The 22698-nt window shown below is 48.7% G+C and overlaps 1 protein-coding gene across 1 annotated transcript in view; it reads left to right on the top strand.

Moving 5' to 3' along the window:
* LOC141161930 (contactin-associated protein-like 5) overlaps nucleotides 1–22698 on the top strand; it is a 435101-nt gene that overhangs the window by 40962 nt on the left and 371441 nt on the right. The window contains exon 2 of the mRNA XM_073647489.1: nucleotides 3794–3892. Within this exon, the coding sequence (XP_073503590.1) occupies nucleotides 3794–3892 (99 nt within the window). The remainder of the gene's footprint in view (nucleotides 1–3793; nucleotides 3893–22698) is intronic.

The following is a 22698-nucleotide window of genomic DNA, read 5'->3' as shown; positions in this document are numbered from 1 at the left end:
CCGGGGCAGTCTCTGAATGAACGGGCAGATGGTCACGGCAAGTGACCGGGGCAGTCTCTGGAAGAACGGGCAGATGGTCACGGCAAGTGACCGGGGCAGTCTCTAGGTAAAGGGTTGGTACGACCTGTGGCGGCTGATGATAGACGTGGGCTCCCAGGTGAGCAGGCGAGAGTCTCTGGATGAACGGGTGGTCACAGCATGTGACGGCGGAGCCTCCAGGAAGACCAACAGACAGGCGGCAGATGAGCGCTCCCAGGTGAGCGGGCAGAAGTCTCTGGACAGGCGGGTGGTCACAGCACGTGACGGCAGAGCCTCCAGGTAGGCTAGCAGACAGGCAGCAGATGAGCGCTCCCAGGTGAGCGAGCAGGAGTCACTGGACAGGCAGGTGGTCACAGCACGTGACGGCGGAGCCTCCAGGTAGACTAGCAGGCAGGTAGCAGGTGTGTGCTCCCAGGTGAGCGGGCAAGCTGGTCCATAGACAGACTGACAGGAGTTGGAAGGCAGACCGTCGGACCTCGGGCAAGCAGGCAGGTGGCTGATGTGCGCTCCCAGGTGAGCGGGCAGACTGGTCCTTAGACAGACTGACAGGAGTAGTAAGGCAAACCGTCGGACCTCAGACTAGCAGGCAGGTAGCAGATAATCAGGCAGGAATCTGGCAGGTAACTGGCAGGTAACTGGCAGGTAACTGGCAACGGGACCTGAGGGCTGAAGCAGAGTAGTAAACAGTGCAACAACATTGCTCGGGCACCTCCATTTTGGAGGAGGTGCCTTATATATGGTGAAGTCCTCCGGCCATTGGCCGGGGACTCCTTAGGACGGCGCGCGCGGCCCCTTTAAGAGGGAGGGAGAGCGCGCGCGCGCGCCCTAAGCACAGTGGCCGGGAAGGAGCGCGCGCTGCCAGCAGAGCGGGAGGAGGACGCCGGGCACGGAGCAGGGAGGTGAGGGGAACAGCGTCCCTGCCTAGCAGAGGGCAGGGACGCCGGCGCTACAATATATATATATATATATTATTCTATCATGTTGTGACCTTTAGCTCTATATGTTGTAATGCAGCAGCTTGCTAGCTTTACTGTAAATGGTCCAGGATGTGTTTTACCTGACCATGTACCTTCCCCTTTAACTGACTGGTCACATGACTGTGACATCACACAGGTCCTGTATGCACAGTAAAGGTCTGTACACATGACTGGGACAGCACACAGGACCTATACACACAGCTGACTGATCACATGACTGTGACATCAGCAAGGTCCTGTCAGTATGTGGGTGTCTGTGCACAGGATATATAAACCCTGGTGATTTGAGACAGGTGTGTTCGGTGTGAGGCGTGAGGCCTGTGCTCCGTGTGTGTGTGGGGGACACCGTTTGTGAGAGGCCTAGTGAGGCCGAGAGTGAAGCCTGGCAGCCTGAAAGGCCGAGCCCGGATCCTGTGCGTGGATGCCAGTGGCCTTTGAGGGAGAGCCGGCTTGTTGAGGAACCCTGAAAGGCGCAGGCTGGATGTCAACTGTGGAAGACATACCAGTAGCCTACGAGGGGACGACGGCTAGAGACCCCTACCTGGGAAGCCACAAAGCCACAGTGGTGGCAAGCGTAATGGACTGCCGCAGCTAAACCCGGCAAAGGTAATACCCTGTGCTATATGGACATTGTGATATGAACATTGCTACTTTATTACCTTGCCGTAAGCTGTAACCTGGAGCAAGTGGGCCTGTGTGCCACTTGGCTCATGAACATTGTGTTTATGTGTGTCGGCGTGCCACGGAGTTGGACCCGGTGAACTGTGGCTTATGATGTAATAAACTGCAGCATTGTGAGAAAATACGTAAAGACATTGCACGTGTGCATTGATTGAGGCAGCGAAGCGAGTAACCCCAGTATGATGACTAGCGCTGCCTTACAATGTATAGTGAGTAATGTAAGTTAGTGGCTAGCAATGTATGCATATAGGGCAGAATGATGTGCTTTACCAAAAAGCTATATCTTGGTCTCATCTGTCCGCAAGACGCTTTCCCAGAAGGATTTTGGTTACTCACTTACATTTTGGCAAACTACAGTCTAGCTTTATGTCTATGTGTCAGCAGTGGGGTCCTCCTGGGTCTCCTCCATAGCGTTTTATTTCATTCAGATGTGGACGGATAGTTTGCGCTGACACTGATGCAGCCGGAGCCTGCAGGACAGCTTGGATTTCTTTGGATCTTGATTGGGGTGGCTTATCCACCATCCGGACTATTCTGCATTACAACCTTTCATCAATTTTTCTCTGACGTCCACGTCCAGGGAGATTAGCTGCAGTGCCATGGGTTGTAAACTTCTTGATTATGTTGCGCACCGCGGACAAAGAAACATCAAGATTTCTGGAGATGGACTTGTAACCTTGAGATTGTCGATATTGTTCAAGAATTTTGGTTCTCGAGTCGTCAGACAGTTCTCTTCTCCTCTTTCTGTTCTCCATGACACACACAGACACACAATGCAAAGATTGAGTCAACTTCTCCCCTTTTTATCTGGTTTCAGGTGATTTTCATATTACCCACACCTGTTACTTGCCACAGGTGAGTGTGAACCAGTAGCACATGCTTGAAACAAAGTTGTTTACCCACAGTTTTGGAAAGGTGCCAACACTTTTGTCCGGCCCATTTTTGCATTTTGTGTGCAATTATGTCCAATTTGCCTTTTTTTGTTGTTTTTGTTCGTGTTGTTCCAATACACAAAAAGGAAATAAACATGTGTATAACAAAACAGGTGTAATCGAAGTAACTTTATGGGAGGAATACTTCATTTTCTGGAACAATTTCAAGGGTGCCAACACTTTCGACCATGACTGTATATATAGGGCAGCATGGGAGCTCAGTGGTTAGCAGTGCACTGTACTATATATAGGGCAGCATGGTGGCTCAGTGGTTAGCACTGTACTATGTATAAGGCAGCATGTTGGCTCAGTGGTTAGCACTGTACTATATATAGAGCAGCACGGTGGCTCAGTGGTTATCACTGTACTATGTATAGGGCAGCATGTTGGCTCAGTGATTAGCACTGTACTATGTATAGGGCAGCATGTTGGCTCCGTGGTTAGCACTGTACTATGTATAGGGCAACATGGTGGCTCAGTGGTTAGCACTGTACTATGTATAGGGCAACATGTTGGCTCAGTGGTTAGCACTGTACTATGTATAGGGCAGCATGTTGGCTCAGTGGTTAGCAATGCACTATGTATAGGGCAGCATGTTGGCTCAGTGGTTAGCACTGTACTATGTATAGGGCAACATGTTGGCTCAGTGGTTAGCACTGTACTATATATAGGGCAGCACATATGCTCATCTCTTGGCTCGTCTGTCCTGTTGCCTTTACCTGTGACTTCTGGTGGGGCGATGAACGTCCTCTTCCGTACTTTCAGTCTTCGATGACACTTCCCTTGTTGGCTCGGCCTCAGCAATGCGCCTTGTGAGTTGTTGAGGATGAGTTGGGAACAGAGGTGCCAGCAAAAAACTAAGGATCCAAAAGAAGACATCTGTCACTACGAAGACACTGAGTAACAAGGAAAGGTCACGTAACCGGCCGGGTGTGGAGCTGCAGCGGCAGGAAAGATTCAGGCGAATCTGCCAAATTCTGATTTTTGTAGATTCGCTCATCGCTAATTAATAAAAACATTTTGGCATAAAGAGAAAGATGTGATGATCAGAAATGGAAACAAAGTGACTTATTGTTAGATGTAACAATCTTACTGTAATCTCACACGTCTCCTTCCCTTCCTGTCGGTGTAGTGACAATGTTCTGTCCCTTGCCTCTTCTCCAGATAATTGTGACGATCCACTGGTGTCTCCACTTCCACAGACGGAATTTGACAGCTCCTCGGGAAGTCTCCCCAGCAATGCTAAGCTGAACAGTCGAGACGGTAAGATCACTGTCCGCAGTATCTGGCTCCTTATGTGACAGCTGAAATCTACCCGCCCTTCTTACATGCAGATTTAGCGTCAGATTTTGTTGCAGAATTTGCTACATATTTCACCCTTTCCGTTGCAAATTATGTCATCTGCACAAAACTCACATGATGCAGATTTATTACTTTGTAGCTAAATTTTGCTTTTCATTTTTCAGAACTGTGGTGATGAGATTTTATATCTATCTGGTTTATGTAGCTGCTTTTGGATTTCCCACAATCAAATCTGGATGGAAAGTTCTATTTAAATACACAAGGCATGATCATTCCCTAAATCAGAAAAAGGAGTGTTCTATTGAAATTGTCATCAACACGTTAAATTATCATAAAATTGCAGAAGATTCATTCTCTGCCAGAGTTGGGGAATATTGAGGTTTTCCTGACATATTTTCAATGCATTTTTTATTGTTTTTTCAAAATTACCCCCAATATGGGGTAAAATGTGACTCCTTGGTCATAAGATTACAGAAGATATTACTGCTAGCGCTCCACTAAGCAGAGCTGTAGCCAGATCTTCCCTCCCACAGGAAAGAGCCGCACTTCATCACAGCAACCACCTGATACCTAAATACCCCGATCTAAGGAGGGAAATACACTGCTCAAAAATACAGGGAACACTGAAATAACCCCTCCTAGACCTGAATGAATGAAATCTTCTCATTGAATACTTTGTTCTGTATAAAGCTGAATGTGCTGACAACAAAATCACACAAAAATCATCAATGGAAATCACATTTATTAACCAATGGAGGCCTGGATTTGGAGTCACCCCCAAAATTAAAGTGGAAAAACCCACTACAGGCTGATCCAACTTTCATGTAATGTCCTTAAAACAAGTCACAATGAGGCTGAGTATTGTGTGTGGCCTCCACGTGCATGTATGACCTCCCTACAACGCCTGGGCACGCTCCTGATGAGGATGAGTATTGTGTGTGGCCTCCACGTGCCTGTATGACCTCCCTACAACGCCTGGGCACGCTCCTGATGAGGCTGAGTATTGTGTGTGGCCTCCACGTGCCTGTATGACCTCCCTACAACGCCTGGGCATGCTCCTGATGAGGCTGAGTATTGTGTGTGGCCTCCACGTGCCTGTATGACCTCCCTACAACGCCTGGGCATGCTCCTGATGAGGCTGAGTATTGTGTGTAGCCTCCACGTGCCTGTATGACCTCCCTACAATGCCTGGGCATGCTCCTGATGAGGCTGAGTATTGTGTGTGGCCTCCACGTGCCTGTATGACCTCCCTACAACGCCTGGGCATGCTCCTGATGAGGCTGAGTATTGTGTGTGGCCTCCACGTGCCTGTATGACCTCCCTACAACGCCTGGGCATGCTCCTGATGAGGCTGAGTATTGTGTGTGGCCTCCACGTGCCTGTATGACCTCCCTACAACGCCTGGGCATGCTCCTGATGAGGCTGAATATTGTGTGTGGCCTCCACGTGCCTGTATGACCTCCCTACAACGCCTGGGCATGCTCCTGATGAGGCTGAGTATTGTGTGTGGCCTCCACGTGCCTGTATGACCTCCCTACAACGCCTGGGCATGCTCCTGACGAGGCTCAGTATTGTGTGTGGCCTCCACGTGCCTGTATGACCTCCCTACAACGCCTGGGCATGCTCCTGATGAGGCTGAGTATTGTGTGTGGCCTCCACGTGCCTGTATGACCTCCCTACAACGCCTGGGCATGCTCCTGATGAGGCTGAGTATTGTGTGTGGCCTCCACGTGCCGGTATGACCTCCCTACAACGCCTGGGCATGCTCCTGATGAGGCTGAGTATTGTGTGTGGCCTCCACATGCCTGTATGACCTCCCCTACAACGCCTGGGCATGCTCCTGATGAGACTGAGTATTGTGTGTGGCCTCCACGTGGCTGTATGGCCTCCCTACAACACCTGGGCATGCTCCTGATGAGGCTGAGTATTGTGTGTGGCCTCCACATGTCTGTATGACCTCCCTACAACGCCTGGACATGCTCCTGATGAGGCTGAGTATTGTGTGTGGCCTCCACGTGCCTGTATGACCTCCCTACAACGCCTGGGCATGCTCCTGATGAGGCTGAGTATTGTGTGTGGCCTCCACGTGCCTGTATGACCTCCCTACAACGCCTGGGCATGCTCCTGATGAGGCTGAGTATTGTGTGTGGCCTCCACGTGCCTGTATGACCTCCCTACAACGCCTGGGCATGCTCCTGATGAGGCTGAGTATTGTGTGTGGCCTCTGACTCGCCCCCTGGGCCGTGGGGCACGCGGATCCGGGCGATATGGGAACGATGGGGGTAGTAGTGGCGGCCCGGTCCCGCGGCTCAGGGTGGTCAGACCAATGGTAGTCTGCTACGTGCTTCAGATAATGTCCGACTACGCCACCCGTGGATTGCGGCTATTAGGAACCGCCGCTGCAAGGCAGTCCGCTGGGGCCGATGACGTGTGCAGCTGGGATGGTATGACTCCCCACGGGAAGAGTGCGGCCCCAGGGCAGTGTAGTGGATGGTGGGAGTGATGGTGGTGAGAGTCCCAGTACCGGTAGTGCTGGAGGCGCGAAGGAGCACACAGACAACAAGTTACAGTCCAGGGTCTTTACTCACAGTTCATTTGTTTCGGGTCACTTCTGTCAGCAGTGACCGCCCGAGCTGTGCTGCGTCCACCAGGTGTGGGGCTCGGTCAACTCCCAGGCAGTTCAGGAGCATGGCACAGGACCCCCTTTTATCCTTTCTCTGTCCTGCCTCACCAGTGACCCACTTTTGTCCAGCTGCCGCGGACTTGTGCGGTTGAACGTGGGCCCCGTCCTCCGCTGTCCTATATGGTGCCTTCCTAGCAGGTTTGATGAGGTGTCGCACCAATAGATGATCACGACGACCGGTCTTTGGCTGAGGGTAGTTTCTCCTCCACCAACTTGGGGTCCGGTACCCTTAATCTGCCTGACCCTTCGCCCTGGATTCTCGTGGGTTCTTAGGGTCCCTTCCACCTTCTTGTTCCTGAGCCCTTCTGTTTCTCTGTCTCTTCTTCTCCCTTTCTGTTCCTTCCTGTTCCTTTCTGTTCCGTTCTCTTGGAGCTGAGATGAGCCAAAACCTCAGCTCCCCTTCACCTCCTCCTCGGCCTCTCACTAGGCCCTCCTGGAGTAGAGCTCCTACAGAGCCTCTACTCCCTGTCTTCTCCTCTGACTGAACGAACGAACCTAGATCTAAGATGGTGCCCACCTTTTATACCTCCCTCTGACCATGAGCCCAGGTGACCAGCAACCAATGGGCTCCTTCCTACGCTCAGGAACCAACCCCTATCTGCCCCTACAGCACTGGGTGTTCCACCCCCCTCCCCACTCCAGGCAGGGACATAGTCGGTCGTGCCTGCACTTCTGTCTAGTGGGAGCACCGTTGAGCTGTCCCTCGGAAATGGGGTGTGTGTGCTGTATGCAGCTAACTGAGCCCTGGTCCATACTCCATCCTTACCTGGGAGTGGAATATCACACCTCTGGTCTGAGGTGCAATACCCCTGTAGCGGCCGAACCCTCTGGGTGCTACATTCCCCCCTGGTAAAGCACAGCACGTCCTCGGGCTGGAAAAGAGCAAAAACAGTTAATTACAGGACATGCAAACTTTTTAAAACTTTTCACATCAGAAAACAGGCAACATGGTTCAACTCCCTTTATGGGACACACTTTTCTTTTCTTGTCACACTATTATAAAACGCTTACTAATACTTCTGGAACTCTTTTGACATATAAACACTATTAGAAAACATTCACATTACTATCTAGCAGCATATAAAAACTTTTCATATAAAACATTTGCAGGAAAACATTTTTACAACACATTCTTGGATCCTGGCGGCGGTGCAACTTACGACCAGGTGTGCACTCTTTTTGTAAGTGCAGGAACTTTGGCAAACTTGTAAACACGAGGGACTTGCTGTCCCGAGGTAGACGTGGTAGTCTTTTTATAAAACCAGTAGGGGGCGCTTTAGGAAGCGCAACTATATACAAGGGATTGACCGCTCTCAGTCCTCGGCCAGTTTTGGGAAGGGAATGGCTGCTCACAGTCCTCAGCCTGGTAGGGGATGAGGGGCACACAGGTAACAGTCTCTTAACAGTAATCAGTTCTCTGTACCCTGACGGGTAACTATGTACACAGGTACTTTGCTACTTACTAGTAGCGGTGTCCTCCATATGCTCCTTCTTCCTCCTCATATGGTTCTTCAGACCCGTCCAGGTCCTCTTAGCTCTCCTCATAGCCGCGGTGTTGTAGCTCCTCCTCGGTGAGCCGATGAACATGTAGGGCGTACGGTCCTTTTGCACCTACGTGGCGGGTAAAGGCGACCACATCACCAGGGTATAGGTCACGGCCACGATGTCCCTCAGGTAGATGACTCTCAACGTCCCTGCGGGTCACAAAGACATCGCCTGCAGTTTCTGGGCCCCTGATGAACCCCCAGCCGTTCTCCATGTGGAACTTGACTATGGTCCCAGTGATTCGGGGACCACGGGCTGCTCGGGGGTCTTGGCGGGCCTTGCGTTTTTGTTCAGCACTCTGGGCCTGGAGCCGTTCCTCTCTGACGCGTCTCTCTCGTCGCTCCCGCTCAAAGGTCGCCAGTTGCTGATGACAGGCCTCCAGACGACGGACCGCGTCTGCCCGGGTCTCTTGAGAGAACCCCATCAAGTTCTCGCTGGTGGGGTCCCACGTAAATTGGACGTCCTCCAGTGGGGGTAGGGTGACCTCTACGGGTTCTGGAGCCGGTATCAGAGGCTCGCGCGGGGGCTGGGCCTTCCATGGCTGACTGCCGGTCACTTCCGCCGGCCACTCCAGCGGCAGTCCATCCGGACCGGTATGATGTGCCAATAGGTCCACACCCAGCGATGGTATAGTGGGGGGACATAATCTTGGAGCAGCACCCGGGGGTCTTTTGGCTGCGCTAGGTGGCAGTCCCATCCGGGACAGGGGCGCCGGCTTAGAGATGGCACCCGGGTCATCCAGGCCTTGCGACCGGGCCGATGATGCTTCTTGCTTTACGGCGCCCAGGGTCAAGGGGCGTGGCGCCGGGCAGGGCGTGGCCGCGGCACTCGCCGCTTGAGGCCTAGCTGGGAGCAGTGGCGGCGCGGCAACAGGTGCGGTGAGTGGGGCTTCGGGTGCTGCGACGGGAGGCTGGGGCAGGCTTGCGGTTGCTGGGCTTGGGGTGGTGACGTCCCCTTCACTTGCCTCAGTCCTCGTGGCTCCCTCCGCGGCGTTGCCTCCGGTCCTCTCTCCTCCTGCGCCGTCCTCAGAGGCAGGCAAACTCCGGGGTGCGGTTGAGGCCCGTCGCTGGTGGGTCTCGGCCTGCCGGGCCAGTTCCTCTCTCCACTCGGTGAGTGCACCTCGCTGCGCCCGGACCATTCTCCGCTCCAGGTCCTCCAGTGCAGCTTGCGCACGCTCCGGGTCTCTGGGGAGCTGCGCTAGGACTTCTGCTAGGCTGCAGAGCGGTTCGGCCTGCAGCAGGCTTCGGGCCAGGAGGCTGGTGCTGCTGAGGGCGTCCATCCCCGGGTGCGGTCTGTCTGGACTGATCCAGACCACCCCCTGCCCCGCAGTTTTCTTCTCTTTCCGCCCCCATGGGGGGTGGTCCTGGGGCATTCTGCTGACAATCACTCTCAGGGGCAGCCCCCCCACGTTGACGGACATTTCCACAGCCGTGCTCATGGTTGTTGGGGGCGGGCTTCCTCTTTGGCGCCATTCTGGGACCCGGCCCAAGATGGGACGCGGCCTCCTGTGGTCTTTTGGCGCGCACATTATGGCGCTTGTTCTTCTGGGGCGGGCGCCATCTTTAGTACAATGAAACAGTCTCTGTTCAGGTGTGCAGTACCCGTTGTTAGCGGGCACGAAATCCTGCCGACTACGCCAAAGCTGACTCGCCCCCTGGGCCGTGGGGCACGCGGATCCGGGCGATAGGGGAACGATGGGGGTAGTAGTGGCGGCCCGGTCCCGCGGATCAGGGTGGTCAGACCAATGGTAGTCTGCTACATGCTTCAGATAATGTCCGACTACGCCACCCGTGGATTGCGGCTATTAGGAACCGCCGCTGCAAGGCAGTCCGCTGGGGCCAATGACGTGTGCAGCTGGGATGGTATGACTCCCCACGGGAAGAGTGCGGCCCCAGGGCAGTGTAGTGGATGGTGGGAGTGATGGTGGTGAGAGTCCCAGTACCGGTAGTGCTGGAGGCGCGAAGGAGCACATAGACAACAAGTTACAGTCCAGGGTCTTTACTCACAGTTCATTTGTTCCGGGTCACTTCTGTCAGCAGTGACCGCCCGAGCCGTGCTGCGTCCACCAGGCGTGGGGCTCGGTCAACTCCCAGGCAGTTCAGGAGCATGGCACAGGACCCCCTTTTATCCTTTCTCTGGCCTGCCTCACCAGTGACCCACTTTTGTCCAGCTGCCGCGGACTTGTGCGGTTGAACGTGGGCCCCGTCCTCCGCTGTCCTATATGGTGCCTTCCTAGCAGGTTTGATGAGGTGTCGCACCAATAGATGATCACGACGACCGGTCTTTGGCTGAGGGTAGTTTCTCCTCCACCAACTTGGGGTCCGGTACCCTTAATCTACCTGACCCTTCACCCTGGATTTTCGTGGGTTCTTAGGGTCCCTTCCACCTTCTTGTTCCTGAGCCCTTCTGTTTCTCTGTCTCTTCTTCTCCCTTTCCGTTCCTTCCTGTTCCTTTCTGTTCCGTTCTCTTGGAGCTGAGATGAGCCAAAACCTCAGCTCCCCTTCACCTCCTCTTCGGCCTCTCACTAGGCCCTCCTGGAGTAGAGCTCCTACAGAGCCTCTACTCCCTGTCTTCTCCTCTGACTGAACGAACGAACCTAGATCTAAGATGGTGCCCACCTTTTATACCTTCCTCTGACCATGAGCCCAGGTGACCAGCAACCAATGGGCTCCTTCCTACGCTCAGGAACCAACCCCTATCTGCCCCTACAGCACTGGGTGTTCCACCCCCCTCCCCACTCCAGGCAGGGACATAGTCGGTCGTGCCTGCACTTCTGTCTAGTGGGAGCACCGTTGAGCTGTCCCTCGGAAATGGGGTGTGTGTGCTGTATGCAGCTAACTGAGCCCTGGTCCATACTCCATCCTTACCCGGGAGTGGAATATCACACCTCTGGTCTGAGGTGCAATACCCCTGTAGCGGCCGAGCCCTCGGGGCACTACTCCTCCACGAGCCTGTATGACCTCCCTACAACGCCCGGGCGTGCTCCTGATGAGGCTGAGTATTGTGTGTGGCCTCCACGTGCCTGTATGACCTCCCTACAACGCCTGGGCATGCTCCTGATGAGGCTGAGTATTGTGTGTGGCCTCCACGTGCCTGTATGACCTCCCTACAACGCCTGGGCATGCTCCTGATGAGGCTGAGTATTGTGTGTGGCCTCCACGTGCCTGTATGACCTCCCTACAACGCCTGCGCATGCTCCTGATGAGGCTGAGTATTGTGTGTGGCCTCCACGTGCCTGTAAGACCTCCCTACAAAGCCTGGGAATGCTCCTGATGAGGCTGAGTATTGTGTGTGGCCTCCACGTGCCTGTATGACCTCTCTACAACGCCTGGGCATGCTCCTGATGAGGTTGCGGATGGTCTCCTGTGGGAACTCCTCCCAGACCTGGACTAAAGCATCCGCCAACTCCTGGACAGTCTGTGGTGCAATGTGACGTTGGTGGATGGAGCGAGACATGATGTCCCAGATGTGCTCAATCGGATTCAGGTCTGGGGAACGGGCGGCCAGTCCATAGCTTCAATGCCTTCATCTGGCGAGCACATGGAGGGCTGTGCGGCCCTCCAAAGAAATGCCACCCCACACCATTACGGACCCACTGCCAAACCGGTCATGGTGAAGGATGTTGCAGGCAGCAGATCGCTCTCCACGGCGTCTCCAGACTCTGTCACGTCTGTCACATGTGCTCAGTGTGAACCTGCTTTCATCTGTGAAGAGCACAGGGCGCCAGTGGCGACTTTGCCAATCCTGGTGTTCTGTGGCAAATGCCAAGCGTCCTGCACGGTGTTGGGCTGTGACAACCCCCATCTGTGGACGTCGGGCCCTCATACCACCCTCATGGAGTCGGTTTCTAACCGTTTGTGCAGACACATGCACATTTGTGGCCGGCTGGAGGTCATTTTCCAGGGCTCTGGCAGTGCTCCTTCTGTTCCTTCTTGCACGAAGGCGGAGGTAACGGTCCTGCTGCTGGGTTGTTGTCCTCCTACGGCCCCCTCCACATCTCCTGGTGTACTGGCCTGTCTCCTGGTAGCGCCTCCAGCCTCTGGACACTACGCTAACAGACACAGCAAACCTTCTTGCCACAGCTCGCATTGATGTGCCATCCTGGATGAGCTGCACTACCTGAGCAACTTCTGCGGGTTGTAGAGTCCGTCTCATGCTACCACGAGTGTGAAGGCACAACCAACATTCAAAAGTGACCAAAACATCAGCCAGAAAGCATGGGTACTGAGATGTGGTCTGTGGTCCTCACCTGCAGAACCACTCGTTTATTTAGGGGGTCTTGATAATTGCCAATAATTTCCATCTATTGTCTATTCCATTTGCACAACAGCATGTGAGATTGATTGTCAATCAGTGTTGCTTCCTAAGTGGACAGTTTGATTTCACAGAAGTTTCATTTACTTGGAGTTATATTCTGTTGTTTAAGTGCTCCCTTTATTTTTTTGAGCAGTGTATGAGAAAAAAAGGTTTTTATCAGTTCACCCTTAAATTGTCCACAGCAGGTACAGTTATCCACGAAGGTGCAAGGATTAGCGTCCAAGTCACATGCGAGATTGATTCAAAAATGTCCAGCATATCTTCTTAATGTTTAAAAAAAATTCTTTCTTTATTCAAATCCTCATAAAAACAGTTGTAGAGATCAAGACAGAAGACGGACAGGAATAACCTATCCCACATGAACATGAAACTTTGCGCGTTTCGACTCCTGTATGGGTCTTAATCATAATGTTTTTTTAAATATTAAGAAGATGTGCTGGACATTTTTGGATCTGCTCTAAGCAAGGTAGCACTGATTGCTCTTCTCTTGGGTCCCAGCACCATAAACAAATGCCACGCTCGTTTCATCCAAATTAAGAATGAGCACAGGATAGTGAGTGCAGCTCTGGAGTATAATACAGGATGTAACTCAGGATCAGTAATGTAATGTATGTACACAGTGACTGCACCAGCAGAATAGTGAGTGCAGCTCTGGAGTATAATACAGGATGTAACTCAGGATCAGTAATGTAATGTATGTGCACAGTGACTGCACCAGCAGAATAGTGAGTGCAGCTCTGGAGTATAAAACAGGATGTAACTCAGGATCAGTAATGTAATGTATGCACACAGTGACTACACCAGCAGAATAGTGAGTGCAGCTCTGGAGTATAAAACAGGATGTAACTCAGGATCAGTAATGTAATGTATGTACACAGTGACTGCACCAGCAGAATAGTGAGTGCAGCTCTGGAGTATAATACAGGATGTAACTCAGGATCAGTAATGTAATGTATGTACACAGTGACTGCACCAGCAGAATAGTGAGTGCAGCTCTGGAGTATAATACAGTAGGTAACTCAGGATCAGTAAATGTAATGTATGTACACAGTGACTGCACCAGCAGAATAGTGAGTGCAGCTCTGGAGTATAATACAGGATGTAACTTAGGATCAGTAATGTAATGTATGTACACAGTGACTACACCAGCAGAATAGTGAGTGCAGCTCTGGAGTATAATACAGGATGTAACTCAGGTTAAGTAATGTAATGTATATACACAGTGACTGCACCAGCAGAATAGTGAGTGCAGCTCTGGAGTATAAAACAGGATGTAACTCAGGATCAGTAATGTAATGTATGTACACAGTCACTGCACCAGCAGAATAGTGAGTGCAGCTCTGGAGTATAATACAGGATGTCACTAAGGCTGAGTTCACACGATGCGTATTTCATGCGTTTCCGCGGCGTTTTTGCAGTTGCGTAAACGCCGCGGAAACGCATGAAAAACGCATGGTAGAAGGGCAGCAATGTTCCCCAATGGAAATCCGCAGCATGTCAATTAATTTTGCGGAAACGCTGCTCTTTTGCCGCCATTGACTTGCATTAGACCGCATGGATTACGCATCACTGTATATGTTGATGCGCTTTTCATGCGGTCTAATGTGCGGATGGTACCCGGGTGTGGAGGAGAGGACTCTCATCCAGACCCAGGTACCATTAAAAAAAAAAGAATAAAATAAAAAATATATATATTCTCACCTTCTGACGGCCCGCGCTGCGTCCTGCCGGCTTCCCGGGCACTTCACGGTTGAATGAAGGACCTTCGCTGACGTCAGAGCAGAGTCATGTGACGGGTCACGTGACGCTGACGTCGGAAGGTCCTAAAGTCTTCACTGCCGGCAGCCGGGACCGAGCGAAGCAGAACACCGGGGGCCATCGGAGGGTAAAGTATAGATTATTTTTTATTTTTTGACATACACACTATATAAATCCATGCCGGTTGCATGGATTTATATAGTGTGAAGTTGACAAGCACTTTCCAAGTGATGCTAAAATCTCTTGGGAATCGCTTGTCAACCCGCATGCGGAAATGAAAGTGAAGAACGCTTCACATCCGCATGTCCCTGGCAGGAAACCGCATGTACAATCCGCATGTACAATCCGCATGTACAATCCGCATGCGTTTTTTCCTGCCAGAGAGATGCAGAAACGCTCAGGAAAAAATCCTGAGCATTTCTGCATCGTGTGCACATACCCTTAGGATCAGTAATGTAATGTATGTACACAGTGACTGCACCAGCAGAATAGTGAGTGCAGCTCTGGAGTATAATACAGGATGTAACTCAGTATCAGTAATGTAATGTATGTACACAGTGACTGCACCAGCAGAATAGTGAGTGCAGCTCTGGAGTATAATGCAGGATGTAACTCAGGATCAGTAATGTAATGTATGTACACAGTGACTGCACCAGCAGAATAGTGAGTGCAGCTCTGGAGTATAATGCAGGATGTAACTCAGGATCAGTAATGTAATGTATGTACACAGTGACTGCACCAGCAGAATAGTGAGTGCAGCTCTGGAGTATAATGCAGGATGTAACTCAGGATCAGTAATGTAATGTATGTACACAGTGACTGCACCAGCAGAATAGTGAGTGCAGCTCTGGAGTATAATACAGGATGTAACTCAGTATCAGTAATGTAATGTATGTACACAGTGACTGCACCAGCAGAATAGTGAGTGCAGCTCTGGAGTATAATGCAGGATGTAACTCAGTATCAGTAATGTAATGTATGTACACAGTGACTGCACCAGCAGAATAGTGAGTGCAGCTCTGGAGTATAATGCAGGATGTAACTCAGGATCAGTAATGTAATGTATGTACACAGTGACTGCACCAGCAGAATAGTGAGTGCAGCTCTGGAGTATAATACAGGAGGTAACTCAGGATCAGTAATGTAATGTATGTACACAGTGACTGCACCAGCAGAATAGTGAGTGCAGCTCTGGAGTATAATACAGGAGGTAACTCGGGATCAGTAATGTAATGTATGTACACAGTGACTGCACCAGCAGAATAGTGAGTGCAGCTCTGGAGTATAATACAGGATGTCACTTAGGATCAGTAATGTAATGTATGTACACAGTGACTGCACCAGCAGAATAGTGAGTGCAGCTCTGGAGTATAATACAGGATGTCACTTAGGATCAGTAATGTAATGTATGTACACAGTGACTGCACCAGCAGAATAGTGAGTGCAGCTCTGGAGTATAATACAGGATGTCACTTAGGATCAGTAATGTAATGTATGTACACAGTGACTGCACCAGCAGAATAGTGAGTGCAGCTCTGGAGTATAATACAGGATGTCACTTAGGATCAGTAATGTAATATATGTACACAGTGACTGCACCAGCAGAATAGTGAGTGCAGCTCTGGAGTATAATACAGGATGTAACTCAGGATCAGTAATGTAATGTATGTACACAGTGACTGCACCAGCAGAATAGTGAGTGCAGCTCTGGAGTATAATACAGGATGTCACTTAGGATCAGTAATGTAATGTATGTACACAGTGACTGCACCAGCAGAATAGTGAGTGCAGCTCTGGAGTATAATACAGGATGTAACTCAGGATCAGTAATGTAATGTATGTACACAGTGACTGCACCAGCAGAATAGTGAGTGCAGCTCTGGAGTATAATACAGGATGTAACGCAGGATCTGTAATGTAATGTATGTGCACAGTGACTGCACCAGCAGAATAGTGAGTGCAGCTCTGGAGTATAATACAGGATGTAACTCAGGATCAGTAATGTAATGTATGTACACAGTGACTGCACCAGCAGAATAGTGAGTGCAGCTCTGGAGTATAATACAGGATGTCACTTAGGATCAGTAATGTAATGTATGTACACAGTGACTGCACCAGCAGAATAGTGAGTGCAGCTCTGGAGTATAATACAGGATGTAACTCAGGATCAGTAATGTAATGTATGTACACAGTGACTGCACCAGCAGAATAGTGAGTGCAGCTCTGGAGTATAATACAGGATGTAACGCAGGATCTGTAATGTAATGTATGTGCACAGTGACTGCACCAGCAGAATAGTGAGTGCAGCTCTGGAGTATAATGCAGGATGTAACTCAGGATCAGTAATGTAATGTATGTACACAGTGACTGCACCAGCAGAATAGTGAGTGCAGCTCTGGAGTATAATACAGGAGGTAACTCAGGATCAGTAATGTAATGTATGTACACAGTGACTGCACCAGCAGAATAGTGAGTGCAGCTCTGGAGTATAATACAGGAGGTAACTCGGGATCAGTAATGTAATGTATGTACACAGTGACTGCACCAGCAGAATAGTGAGTGCAGCTCTGGAGTATAATACAGGATGTAACTCAGTATCAGTAATGTAATGTATGTACACAGTGACTGCACCAGCAGAATAGTGAGTGCAGCTCTGGAGTATAATGCAGGATGTAACTCAGGATCAGTAATGTAATGTATGTACACAGTGACTGCACCAGCAGAATAGTGAGTGCAGCTCTGGAGTATAATGCAGGATGTAACTCAGGATCAGTAATGTAATGTATGTACACAGTGACTGCACCAGCAGAATAGTGAGTGCAGCTCTGGAGTATAATGCAGGATGTAACTCAGGATCAGTAATGTAATGTATGTACACAGTGACTGCACCAGCAGAATAGTGAGTGCAGCTCTGGAGTATAATACAGGATGTAACTCAGTATCAGTAATGTAATGTATGTACACAGTGACTGCACCAGCAGAATAGTGAGTGCAGCTCTGGAGTATAATGCAGGATGTAACTCAGTATCAGTAATGTAATGTATGTACACAGTGACTGCACCAGCAGAATAGTGAGTGCAGCTCTGGAGTATAATGCAGGATGTAACTCAGGATCAGTAATGTAATGTATGTACACAGTGACTGCACCAGCAGAATAGTGAGTGCAGCTCTGGAGTATAATACAGGAGGTAACTCAGGATCAGTAATGTAATGTATGTACACAGTGACTGCACCAGCAGAATAGTGAGTGCAGCTCTGGAGTATAATACAGGAGGTAACTCGGGATCAGTAATGTAATGTATGTACACAGTGACTGCACCAGCAGAATAGTGAGTGCAGCTCTGGAGTATAATACAGGATGTCACTTAGGATCAGTAATGTAATGTATGTACACAGTGACTGCACCAGCAGAATAGTGAGTGCAGCTCTGGAGTATAATACAGGATGTCACTTAGGATCAGTAATGTAATGTATGTACACAGTGACTGCACCAGCAGAATAGTGAGTGCAGCTCTGGAGTATAATACAGGATGTCACTTAGGATCAGTAATGTAATGTATGTACACAGTGACTGCACCAGCAGAATAGTGAGTGCAGCTCTGGAGTATAATACAGGATGTCACTTAGGATCAGTAATGTAATATATGTACACAGTGACTGCACCAGCAGAATAGTGAGTGCAGCTCTGGAGTATAATACAGGATGTAACTCAGGATCAGTAATGTAATGTATGTACACAGTGACTGCACCAGCAGAATAGTGAGTGCAGCTCTGGAGTATAATACAGGATGTCACTTAGGATCAGTAATGTAATGTATGTACACAGTGACTGCACCAGCAGAATAGTGAGTGCAGCTCTGGAGTATAATACAGGATGTAACTCAGGATCAGTAATGTAATGTATGTACACAGTGACTGCACCAGCAGAATAGTGAGTGCAGCTCTGGAGTATAATACAGGATGTAACGCAGGATCTGTAATGTAATGTATGTGCACAGTGACTGCACCAGCAGAATAGTGAGTGCAGCTCTGGAGTATAATACAGGATGTAACTCAGGATCAGTAATGTAATGTATGTACACAGTGACTGCACCAGCAGAATAGTGAGTGCAGCTCTGGAGTATAATACAGGATGTCACTTAGGATCAGTAATGTAATGTATGTACACAGTGACTGCACCAGCAGAATAGTGAGTGCAGCTCTGGAGTATAATACAGGATGTAACTCAGGATCAGTAATGTAATGTATGTACACAGTGACTGCACCAGCAGAATAGTGAGTGCAGCTCTGGAGTATAATACAGGATGTAACGCAGGATCTGTAATGTAATGTATGTGCACAGTGACTGCACCAGCAGAATAGTGAGTGCAGCTCTGGAGTATAATGCAGGATGTAACTCAGGATCAGTAATGTAATGTATGTACACAGTGACTGCACCAGCAGAATAGTGAGTGCAGCTCTGGAGTATAATACAGGAGGTAACTCAGGATCAGTAATGTAATGTATGTACACAGTGACTGCACCAGCAGAATAGTGAGTGCAGCTCTGGAGTATAATACAGGAGGTAACTCGGGATCAGTAATGTAATGTATGTACACAGTGACTGCACCAGCAGAATAGTGAGTGCAGCTTTGGAGTATAATACAGGATGTCACTTAGGATCAGTAATGTAATGTATGTACACAGTGACTGCACCAGCAGAATAGTGAGTGCAGCTCTGGAGTATAATACAGGATGTCACTTAGGATCAGTAATGTAATGTATGTACACAGTGACTGCACCAGCAGAATAGTGAGTGCAGCTCTGGAGTATAATACAGGATGTCACTTAGGATCAGTAATGTAATGTATGTACACAGTGACTGCACCAGCAGAATAGTGAGTGCAGCTCTGGAGTATAATACAGGATGTCACTTAGGATCAGTAATGTAATGTATGTACACAGTGACTGCACCAGCAGAATAGTGAGTGCAGCTCTGGAGTATAATACAGGATGTCACTTAGGATCAGTAATGTAATATATGTACACAGTGACTGCACCAGCAGAATAGTGAGTGCAGCTCTGGAGTATAATACAGGATGTAACTCAGGATCAGTAATGTAATGTATGTACACAGTGACTGCACCAGCAGAATAGTGAGTGCAGCTCTGGAGTATAATACAGGATGTAACTCAGTATCAGTAATGTAATGTATGTACACAGTGACTGCACCAGCAGAATAGTGAGTGCAGCTCTGGAGTATAATGCAGGATGTAACTCAGGATCAGTAATGTAATGTATGTACACAGTGACTGCACCAGCAGAATAGTGAGTGCAGCTCTGGAGTATAATGCAGGATGTAACTCAGGATCAGTAATGTAATGTATGTACACAGTGACTGCACCAGCAGAATAGTGAGTGCAGCTCTGGAGTATAATGCAGGATGTAACTCAGGATCAGTAATGTAATGTATGTACACAGTGACTGCACCAGCAGAATAGTGAGTGCAGCTCTGGAGTATAATACAGGATGTAACTCAGTATCAGTAATGTAATGTATGTACACAGTGACTGCACCAGCAGAATAGTGAGTGCAGCTCTGGAGTATAATGCAGGATGTAACTCAGTATCAGTAATGTAATGTATGTACACAGTGACTGCACCAGCAGAATAGTGAGTGCAGCTCTGGAGTATAATGCAGGATGTAACTCAGGATCAGTAATGTAATGTATGTACACAGTGACTGCACCAGCAGAATAGTGAGTGCAGCTCTGGAGTATAATACAGGAGGTAACTCAGGATCAGTAATGTAATGTATGTACACAGTGACTGCACCAGCAGAATAGTGAGTGCAGCTCTGGAGTATAATACAGGAGGTAACTCGGGATCAGTAATGTAATGTATGTACACAGTGACTGCACCAGCAGAATAGTGAGTGCAGCTCTGGAGAATAATACAGGATGTCACTTAGGATCAGTAATGTAATGTATGTACACAGTGACTGCACCAGCAGAATAGTGAGTGCAGCTCTGGAGTATAATACAGGATGTCACTTAGGATCAGTAATGTAATGTATGTACACAGTGACTGCACCAGCAGAATAGTGAGTGCAGCTCTGGAGTATAATACAGGATGTCACTTAGGATCAGTAATGTAATGTATGTACACAGTGACTGCACCAGCAGAATAGTGAGTGCAGCTCTGGAGTATAATACAGGATGTCACTTAGGATCAGTAATGTAATATATGTACACAGTGACTGCACCAGCAGAATAGTGAGTGCAGCTCTGGAGTATAATACAGGATGTAACTCAGGATCAGTAATGTAATGTATGTACACAGTGACTGCACCAGCAGAATAGTGAGTGCAGCTCTGGAGTATAATACAGGATGTCACTTAGGATCAGTAATGTAATGTATGTACACAGTGACTGCACCAGCAGAATAGTGAGTGCAGCTCTGGAGTATAATACAGGATGTAACTCAGGATCAGTAATGTAATGTATGTACACAGTGACTGCACCAGCAGAATAGTGAGTGCAGCTCTGGAGTATAATACAGGATGTAACGCAGGATCTGTAATGTAATGTATGTGCACAGTGACTGCACCAGCAGAATAGTGAGTGCAGCTCTGGAGTATAATGCAGGATGTAACTCAGGATCAGTAATGTAATGTATGTACACAGTGACTGCACCAGCAGAATAGTGAGTGCAGCTCTGGAGTATAATACAGGAGGTAACTCAGGATCAGTAATGTAATGTATGTACACAGTGACTGCACCAGCAGAATAGTGAGTGCAGCTCTGGAGTATAATACAGGAGGTAACTCGGGATCAGTAATGTAATGTATGTACACAGTGACTGCACCAGCAGAATAGTGAGTGCAGCTCTGGAGTATAATACAGGATGTAACTCAGTATCAGTAATGTAATGTATGTACACAGTGACTGCACCAGCAGAATAGTGAGTGCAGCTCTGGAGTATAATGCAGGATGTAACTCAGGATCAGTAATGTAATGTATGTACACAGTGACTGCACCAGCAGAATAGTGAGTGCAGCTCTGGAGTATAATGCAGGATGTAACTCAGGATCAGTAATGTAATGTATGTACACAGTGACTGCACCAGCAGAATAGTGAGTGCAGCTCTGGAGTATAATGCAGGATGTAACTCAGGATCAGTAATGTAATGTATGTACACAGTGACTGCACCAGCAGAATAGTGAGTGCAGCTCTGGAGTATAATACAGGATGTAACTCAGTATCAGTAATGTAATGTATGTACACAGTGACTGCACCAGCAGAATAGTGAGTGCAGCTCTGGAGTATAATGCAGGATGTAACTCAGGATCAGTAATGTAATGTATGTACACAGTGACTGCACCAGCAGAATAGTGAGTGCAGCTCTGGAGTATAATACAGGAGGTAACTCAGGATCAGTAATGTAATGTATGTACACAGTGACTGCACCAGCAGAATAGTGAGTGCAGCTCTGGAGTATAATACAGGATGTCACTTAGGATCAGTAATGTAATGTATGTACACAGTGACTGCACCAGCAGAATAGTGAGTGCAGCTCTGGAGTATAATACAGGATGTCACTTAGGATCAGTAATGTAATGTATGTACACAGTGACTGCACCAGCAGAATAGTGAGTGCAGCTCTGGAGTATAATACAGGATGTCACTTAGGATCAGTAATGTAATGTATGTACACAGTGACTGCACCAGCAGAATAGTGAGTGCAGCTCTGGAGTATAATACAGGATGTCACTTAGGATCAGTAATGTAATATATGTACACAGTGACTGCACCAGCAGAATAGTGAGTGCAGCTCTGGAGTATAATACAGGATGTAACTCAGGATCAGTAATGTAATGTATGTACACAGTGACTGCACCAGCAGAATAGTGAGTGCAGCTCTGGAGTATAATACAGGATGTCACTTAGGATCAGTAATGTAATGTATGTACACAGTGACTGCACCAGCAGAATAGTGAGTGCAGCTCTGGAGTATAATACAGGATGTAACTCAGGATCAGTAATGTAATGTATGTACACAGTGACTGCACCAGCAGAATAGTGAGTGCAGCTCTGGAGTATAATACAGGATGTAACGCAGGATCTGTAATGTAATGTATGTGCACAGTGACTGCACCAGCAGAATAGTGAGTGCAGCTCTGGAGTATAATACAGGATGTAACTCAGGATCAGTAATTTAATGTATGTACACAGTGACTGCACCAGCAGAATAGTGAGTGCAGCTCTGGAGTATAATACAGGATGTCACTTAGGATCAGTAATGTAATGTATGTACACAGTGACTGCACCAGCAGAATAGTGAGTGCAGCTCTGGAGTATAATACAGGATGTAACTCAGGATCAGTAATGTAATGTATGTACACAGTGACTGCACCAGCAGAATAGTGAGTGCAGCTCTGGAGTATAATACAGGATGTAACGCAGGATCTGTAATGTAATGTATGT

This window comes from Phyllobates terribilis, unplaced genomic scaffold (genome assembly GCF_046119375.1).
Source record: "Phyllobates terribilis strain yellow unplaced genomic scaffold, ASM4611937v1 Scaffold_9__5_contigs__length_417890890, whole genome shotgun sequence".
Classification (NCBI taxonomy): domain Eukaryota; kingdom Metazoa; phylum Chordata; class Amphibia; order Anura; family Dendrobatidae; genus Phyllobates; species Phyllobates terribilis.
Note: the sequence above shows the minus strand (reverse complement) of the source record. Positions and strands in the feature narration are given on the sequence as shown.